The sequence below is a fragment of the Aethalodelphis obliquidens genome, unplaced genomic scaffold, assembly GCF_003676395.1.
Source record: "Aethalodelphis obliquidens isolate GAN/ISIS:26980383/991018 unplaced genomic scaffold, ASM367639v1 scaffold118, whole genome shotgun sequence".
Taxonomy (NCBI): domain Eukaryota; kingdom Metazoa; phylum Chordata; class Mammalia; order Artiodactyla; family Delphinidae; genus Aethalodelphis; species Aethalodelphis obliquidens.
In genome coordinates, this window is record NW_020838062.1 from 1448874 (window position 1) to 1457526 (window position 8653).

Below are 8653 nucleotides of genomic sequence, written 5' to 3' on the forward strand. Positions count from 1 at the left end.
CCAGTGGGGTCAAATCAGATGACCCGAGAGCCAGGGCAGTTCTCACAGGCAAAGGTTCCGAGTCTTGTCACTTCTCCTAAGTTGCTTACAGAGTAGCAGGGGAGAAGGCCTCGAACCCAGCCAGCAAGATACAGCAGGAACAGAAGGTGCTGGGTCCAAGGCTTAAGCCCATAGAGGGAGTCTGGCTCCACCCCCATGTCCAGGTGTATCTTCCTTGAGTGCCTACCCCTCAAAGAGCTGATTTGCCAAGTGTCTCCTCTGTGCCTTGCTCCCTGTGCATTCTTGGCCACAGCTTACAAGTGGACAACTGGTTATGATGGCAGGAGGACCCCCTAACATCAAAGAAGACATAGAAATGTCCATGGCTGAAGAGCTGGTTCCTGCAAGCCAAGGGCATAGCTAAGAGCACGTGATCCCAGCAGGTGAGGATCCCCTGTAATGTCCCTTTCCTTGGGTGTCTGCACCTGTGCATGTGTGTTGGAAACCGTGTGGGTGTGGCTAGGCAGACACTCATATATGCATGCATGTGTGTTTGCATGTATGTGTGATACATGTGTGTGTCTGTGCCTTGGTGTGCCTACACATATATTTGTGGTTTGAGTGACAGGCGAGTTGGGGGGAAAGGGATTGATGATGTGAGCATTTTGTAACCTGTGAGGGAGGAGGTTGTGACCAACATCCCCCCGCCCCACATCCAAGCCACCAGTGTGTCTATTGCAAAACATTCAGAAAGCTCAGTTTATGAGATCAATCAACTCAACTCTAACCCTGCAAAGCCTTCTTCTGCCCTTTAGAGTGAAATCCAAACTCCTTGCGAGGATCTACAAGATCCAAACAAGGTCATCTCCTCAATATACTTCCTGCTGACCCACTCCACTGTGCCTTTATGCCTGTCCTTATAACACCCCAAGAGTGTTTCTTCTTCACAGCCTTTGTGCAATGTATTCCCTCTGCCTGGAATGCTCTTTCCCCAGACTTTCCATGGCTGGACTCTTTTTCAGGTCTCTGCCTCAATATTGTTTCTGACTTTTCTAGAAGTAATCCCTTCCTTCTGTTATCCTGTTTTTATCATTTTGGGAGCATGTACGTCTTGATCTGAATCTACACTGGTGGACTATTTTCTGCCCCTCCCCCGTTCTCTCTCCACACACAGATGGTCAGTTTCTTGATTGCTGCCATCTTGTCTCTTGGCCATTGCTGGCTTTTTAATAACCTAGCCCAGATATTGACACTCAGTAAATACTTGCTACATTTTGAATAGACGAAGAAACTGAGACCTGGGATGAGCTGGTAGACATCAGTGAATGGGTGTTGAGTGATTCCTAAGAAGTTGGGAGATCCTATCCTTTTTCTGGTGTGTTCTGTGCCCATGAAGCCTTGGTATAGCCTCTATGGTTGTTCCTGGGTCCTCTGTTCTTCACCCTAGAAATGAAGGGGCAGGGTTCCCAGTCCCTGGGTGTTTCTCAGAAGCAACAGAAATTGGATCTAAAGGCTGCTGGCTCTGCTGCAGTTTGGAATATGCCTGCAACCTGGTCCAAGAAAGTGGTACTGTATGGGGCCCTTGAAACTTGGTGGCTGGGTTGGGTTTGGGAGTACCAGCTCTAGTCTGAAGGTAGTAGGTCGAGCAGGGCCAGATGTTGACTTTGGGGGAAGGATGAAGCTCCTGTGTACTAGGCAGGCAAACGAGGACAGCAAGGTCCAGCAAGAGGTCAGGGCCATTATTTATTTGGCTGGCAGTTCAACCTAGAGCCCAGAATGCCTGAAGCACACATAGCTTCGGGAGTACATATATACTTTACTGTACAAAAGTCCAGGGTGTGTGAAATGACACTTTCTTTTATTAATAAATGAATAAATATATTTATGTTTATATATGTACATCTATATATGTATATTTTCTCTCTATATATATTTTATATCTATCTATTTCTATAGATAATTATGTATTTCTACATAAAATATATAAAAATAATTATCTATAACTATATATAAATATGTAAATATAGATATACATATAAATATATCTATATTTATATCTTAGGGCTGGGACTAGGGTAAGGCAAGTGAAATTCATATGCTCCCTGGTTATTAGGAAATCCAGTCAATTGAATCTGAGTATATTGTGGCCAATCCTTTAAGCTACATTCAATTTGAGTGAGGGAATGTTCTAGAAAAAATGGTGGCTATACTGTTGCAAAGGATACTGGGAAAAGGCAGCCATTTTGGAGAAGAGGAAGACCTGACTGTTCTAGAGAATCACATGAGTCCCTGAGTTCCGTCCTTCTGTAGCCAATCCTTGCAGCTACGTTTGATTTGGGTGAGGGAAAGTTGTAGAAACATGGTGGCTATACTGTTGGAAAGGTTACCGGGGAAAGGCAACTGGGTTGGAAAGGAGGGAGAACTGATGTTCTAGAAAATCACCTGACTTCCATTGTTCTGTAATGAATCTTTTAAGCTACACTCACCATCTGAAGGAATGTTCTAGAGAAAATGGTGGCCACGTTGTTGCATAAAATACTGTGGAAAGGCAGCCAACTTGGGGAGGAGGGAGACCTGACTGTTCTAGGGAATGTTACAATAAATGCTGATATTATTCCATCCCCAATGAATAAAGAGAAAGAGAGCTCCCAGGTCACAGACCTCCTGGGAATGAAAATAAGCCAGAACTATTGAACTGGATTCATGTGTCCTAAGGCTGAACTCAAATCAAGATGCTCCAGCAGGTCAGGTTCATGCCCTGACACTGACGCGGGAGGCGGAGGTGCTATAGGGGGATTTAATTAACTTCTGGATTAATTAACGTTACCTCTTAGGACCAGGGGAGTACACCTTTAAAAACTAGAGTCCTTATATTGCATTTGGAAATTAAATTTAGACATTTAGAGTTAAATTTCTCAATTCTACTTATTTACTCATTATTTATTTTTGAGTAAAAAAGTTAATGGAACTCTTACTGACTCTGAGAGAACCACAACCTGAAAGAACAAAAAATTCATAATACTGTTCTGTTCATTGGGGGAAAAAATGTAATGTGCCTTAAAAAGTGCATGAAGATAAAAATAACAGTTTTGGAAATAATTAACAGAGGGAAGCTGGGACTTGCTGCAGTTCATAGATTTTCCTAATCTCCATCAAATGTAAATAAAAATCCGATGTTTTACAGTGTATATAATTCTAAATAGAGGGTTTCTAACATTAAAATCAAAAGAGTAAAAAGGCAACCCTTTTTGGACAGTTAGACCTGTCATCTGATGGGTGATCATAAGTTATCATTGAGCTTACAGATGTTGTTAAATTAATTCTTATGATATTGATGTGTTAAAATATGTTATCTCAAACAAACGAACAAGCACACCCCAGTCACTGATCCTTATTTTGCCTTCAACTCTCTCAAAAAGCTTTTTCTCCTTCTGATCCCAAGATATAGGAAAATCAAGGGGATAGTGTGGAAATTGTTCTAGGAGAAAACTCTCCATCTAATTCCCCATTATAGTCCTGGAGTCTTGTTAACATACACTGTCCTTTTAATGCTATTTTTGAGGTATCTTAGGAAGAAGGAGAAGGAGAAGGAGAAGGAGAAGGAGAAGGAGAAGGAGAAGGAGGAGAAGAAGAGGAGGGGGAAGAAGAAAATAAAATACTATGGCTCTGAAGTACTACTGTTCACACACACACACAAAATCACACACACACAAAAATCTGTGTGCACTTTTGAGAAAAAGAAATGTCCTATCACAACAAATGGAGCATGGTGGCAAAGTTCTTATGAAAATCCTTTGGAATCCTTTAGACAGAAGATGTTCCACCTTGCACTTTAACATTTTCTAAGGAATAGAGGAGGGCTGCAGGTCTTTCTCAGGTGACAGGTAAGCCTTAGTTGTCTATTTCCTTCTAAGAATGAGGCAAATAGAAGAGGCAGCCCAGAACGCTGAGTCTGGGTGAGGCCTGTCAGATGGCAGGTTCTGCTTTGGCTGTCCTGCCAGGTATCCTTAAGCACTGCGATTCAGAGGGTCCTACTTTGAGGCACCATCACCTCCGCTTTCCCACTCATTTAGTTCAGGTTTGGGCTTGAGGGTAAGTGCCCGGCTGCCTACCAGATGGGATGAGAGCAGTGGGTGACTGTTCCATGTCCAGACCTTCAGTTAGTGCCCCTGTTTTCCACCTCAGTCCTCCTCCACCCTAGCGGCCCTGCAGACTCCAGGTCTGGGTCCTCTCGGAGGGCTGCCTGGAAGGGAGCTCCCTGCTCAGCTGCTCCCCATTTGCTTCCAAGAGCCACGAGCCAAGCAGAGGCCTGCTTTGCTGGGTTTCTTTATCGGCACTTTCTGAATTCCACAATCTTGTTGAGCGCTTTCATTCTTCATTGCCTCTCCCGTTATCTTGTTTCTTACGGGTTTATACTATTTTCCTGTCTTTGCTGTCACTTTAATGGAGTCTTAGGTGGAAGCAGTGTCAGAAAGGAGAGGCATGATAGTGTAATGGTTGAGAGCACAAGTTATTTGCCCTTTGCGTCTCAGTTTTCCTCTTTCAAAATGAAGTGATAGTGATACCCCTTTCGAAGGCTCATGATGACGATTTAATGACTTGGTATTGGCAAGTGCTTAGAGGATGGTCCCTGGCATGTGGTAAGTGTGTGTTAAACAAGCAGCTGGTGAAATAGTTCCTCCTGTACTGGAATCCTAGAGCTGAGATTTGAACCCAGGCAGGTCTGGCATATTCTGCTCCTCTGGCCCACACTGGCTCTTCAAGGCATGAGACCCCTCTGACCCCAGAGCTCTGGGCCAGAGACCACCCCCCCAGTCCCAGGAGTCATTAGCAGATGGATCAAAACGAAGGCTGAGGGGATGACTGGGCTCACCCTGGTTTCCCAGTAGCCAGGGTTCTCTCCTGAGCTCCGGCGCTTCCTGTGTGCCCCTGGGAACTGTGGTCACCTCGCTAGGCCTCAATTCCCTTGGCTCTGAAAGTGAGGTTTTCCTCTCCCCTTCAGTGCTTGCTCAGACTCAACTGATGTCTGCATGTCACAGTGCTGGCAGAGGACAGCTACCCGGGAAAGGAAGGACTGCAAGCCGACAGGCTCACTGTCCAGAGAAGCTGGACACTGCCGCCACCTTACCCACCTGCCTTCATGGCCCTCCTGTGCATCCTGGCAGGCCCGGCCTGGGACCACTAGAAGCTCTGAGTCTCTGTCTTTTCTTCCTTCCCAGCAACCCGGAGGCAGATATGGTCGCTGAGATTGGCCTGGAAGAACTAAATGGACTGGAGATGGAGGTCATGAGAAGACAGGCGAGTGTCCAGGATCCACTTGGAGGGTGGAGGCAGAATCATGGTGTCTTGGGGTGGCTGGGGCCACCCACCTGGAGGATGCGCAGCCTCTCCAATCATCTTACCGTCTAGCACTGGAGGTGAAGTCGGGCTCGCCTCCCCTTCCTCGCAGCCGTCTTGGCTCGTGTCCGATTTTGATGCCCGGCCTCAACCCTGTCTCTCTCCCTGAGATGCGGGAAGGGAGAAGGGGAGGAGAAAAGGAGGAGGTAGAGGGGATGGCAGAGGATAGGAGAAGTCTATGCAGAGAGAGCAGGCCAAGAGGTCTGAGCGAGGGGTCGTCTGCATTCACTCCAAGTCCAGGTCTCCTCAGGAAGAGACCCCAGCAGGCATGGGTGTGGGCATGGAGGGACATCTTCCCTGGCGGCCCTCTCTGGCCCCCGTGTGTCACCCCATCCTGGGGCCCTCCCTCTGGGGCTGCTCCCCCCACACCTTTCCCGGCTCCCCCCGGCACAGCTGGGACGGGCTGGCTTCTTCCGGACAACGGGAAGGACACCAAGGTCGGGGCGAGGCGGCCGGGCCTGAAAACACAGGCAGCCCCGCCCCCGGGTCCCTCTGGGCCCACCCCAAGCCCCTGGTCTCAGATGCTCTGCTTTCTTCTTGCCCAGAGACACTTTGGCCTCCCAAAGGGCAGCAGAGGCCCTCCGTGTGCTAACGTCCTACTTTTCCCCCCGCTGGCGTGCTGTGGGCCTCCCCAGAAGAGACTTGCTCACCAGCTGGCTGCGGTCTCTCTGCAGCTGCCCGTGATCACCGGTCTGCGCGCCGTGGAGGACCAGGGTGCCGCCTGGCGCCACAGGGAAGCCGTGTTCTTCGCCATGCTGTTGCCTACCTGCATCGCCAACCTCTGGCTGTGGATGCACCAGTGGTGCTTCGTGCCGACCCGCCGTGCAACTGGAGCCCTTCCCTCCTCCCTTTCTTCTCTTCTCTCCCTCGGCCACCCCTGCCCATCCTCCTTTCAGCTCTCAGCAGCCATTTCCCAACTCTGCCTGAGAGAAGCCCTAGCTGCTGGAAGGTGGAGGAAGTGTGGAATTCCAAAGGTCTGAATGCGCTGACACGCAGCCCCTTTGGAGGGCGAGGAGGGTGGCTTCCTGTCCCCACAGTAACACCAGTGGCAGGTAATTCCTGCTTGCCTGTCAGGGCTCCATGGTGACCATCTTAGAGCTAGACCTTGCCTCCGGGCCCTCAGCGTCCCTTCTGTTCCATCCTCGGCAGGGGCTGGGCTGTGTCTTCTCCGTTTTCTTCAATGTTGTGCACAGGACTCTGCGCAGAGAATGTTCTCAATAAAAGTTCAGTGATAGCAGCAAACACTGGTGGCTGAGCTCCTTGCATCCGGGACTCATGTGGGGACAGCCCGTCTAGACAATGACCTTGGTTCCCTCTTCCCAGCCCCTTCCTCCCTCCCCGTCGCCAGACCAGTCGGGGGCCTCCTTATGGGCAGGGTTTGGCAAGGTCCTTCCTGTGCTGCTCCCACCAGCGACAGCTTATGGGGAAGCGGTTCTGCAGCAGTAGCTTGTCCTGGTCGGGTGTTACAGGAACTCAATCAGAGGAATCTCCTGAACAGGAACAGAAACTTTTCCATTTGTTCGGGAGGAAATTGAGTCCCAGAGAGGGGAAACATGGCCCCGGGGTCATCTAGCAAGACTGAGACAGGGTTGGGTCTAGGATGGGGTCTCCTGAACCCATCTAGGGTCTAGGGTTCAGCCTGCCTCCTACAGACTGGTCGGGGACCAGCCCCGACTCGGCTCTGGAGGCTGGATGGGAGGCCACACAGAGGGCCTTTGAACCCTTCTCCCCTGTGTCCACAGCCCTTTAACATTCACCTCATACAGGACAGATTGCTGGGTAGGGCAGTGGGACTTGACCTAAGAGGGCAGGAGTGTCACTGCTTGGGGCCTGGCCTCAGGGTGAATGTACTGGGCTGCAGGAGGCCTTCAGAAGAGCTGCTTCTCTTTCCCTGGGACCAAAGGATAAACACACATTTCTCAGGGGCAAGGACCTAGATCATTACATTGTCACTGGCTTTAGCGGCTAAACGGACCTTACCCAAGGCCCCAAGTGTCTGTCAAGGCTTCTCCATCTATAAAGGTGAGAGAGAGTGTTGGTTACTAGATATAAAATAAACATGACCCTGTGTGTGTGTGTGTGAGAGAGAGAGAGAGAGAGAGAGAGACAGAGAGAGAGAGAGAGAGAGACAGAGAGACAGAGAGACAGAGAAAGAGAGCACAAGTGAGGAGGGATGGTGAGAGGGAGAGAGACTTGAGTCCTTGAGCCTGCTCTGCCCCTGCCCCGCCCCTCTCTGGCTCTCAGTGGGCTCCACACAATGAGGGAGTTCCTGAGCCTCCGGGGCCTGTGGTACTTCTGAGAGCAGGGTGTGGGTCTCCTGTCAGCCCTGTGCCGTCCAGTGCACATGGCTGCTGGAGCTCGGGCTCTGCTGAGAGCAGAAGCAAGAACATTTGGTGAAGAAACAGTTGGAAGATTCCCTCTCTGGTCCCAGAGAAAAGAGGGTACTGGGGTGCCAGAGGAAGACCCCTGCAGAGTGGGGAGAAGGCAGTGCCCGGACACAAGCGCTTCTAGTCAGGAGAGCCAAGAGGCCCAGGGAGGACCCCGCCAAATGGGCCCTGGAGCCCCAGGAGTCCTCTGAGGACCTGGAGAAAGGCCGGGCTGCCTCTTTGCAGGCCGCCCGTCCATCCCCCGCCCTCAGGTGCCTCTCCTGAAGCTGCTCCTTTCTTCTGCTCCAACCCGGCCATGCAGGGGTGCTCAGAGGAAGGGACGGCTTCTGCGGGGCTGGGCAAGGTCTACCCTCTGGGACGTGGGAGTGCGTGTGTGTGAGCGAGCACAGACATGTTTGCAGAAAAATCTGCTTGAAAATATGTTGTGAAACAAAGGTTCACCCTTGGGAGCGCTTTAGCTGAGGTGCAGACAAACAGTGTGGAGGCCCCTGGAGAAACGCCTCCCGGGCCGTGAGCAAAGGTGGAGCCCTGGCCTGGGCCCTGGCCGCCCCTCCACCCCTGTGCTGTGACTGCTCGCTGCTCCTAGCCCTGCCTGCCCGCTCCATGCCCAGATGCCTCCAGAGGGCGGAGCCCGAGCTGCTCCTTGCTGGCCCCTCCACAGGGCTCCACGGCTGGCGGGATGGCTTCTGCCCAGGGTCCCCAGCGAGCAATTCTGGCCTATTTGCCTCCTGAAGGGAGGTCTGGGTCTTGCCCCCTTTCCCTTTCCCAACCCTGGCCCCTCTTGGAGGCCAAGTCCAGGGAACCCTGGAGGGGAAGGAATGGATTCCCCCCAACCCTGCCCCACCTCAGGTACCTCTTGTCTCTCCCAGGTTTCCCCCGTAGTTTGCCCT

General features: G+C 51.0%; 1 protein-coding gene across 1 annotated transcript; it reads left to right on the forward strand.

Annotated features, from left to right (window-relative positions):
* Positions 1-316: 316 nt before the first annotated feature.
* FATE1 (fetal and adult testis expressed 1) lies at positions 317-7675 on the forward strand. The gene is made up of 5 exons (XM_027097995.1): positions 317-386; positions 1427-1550; positions 5199-5277; positions 6051-6178; positions 7621-7675. The coding sequence occupies exons 1-5, from the start codon at positions 317-319 to the stop codon at positions 7673-7675; spliced, it is 456 nt and encodes a 151-aa protein (XP_026953796.1).
* Positions 7676-8653: the final 978 nt, after the last annotated feature.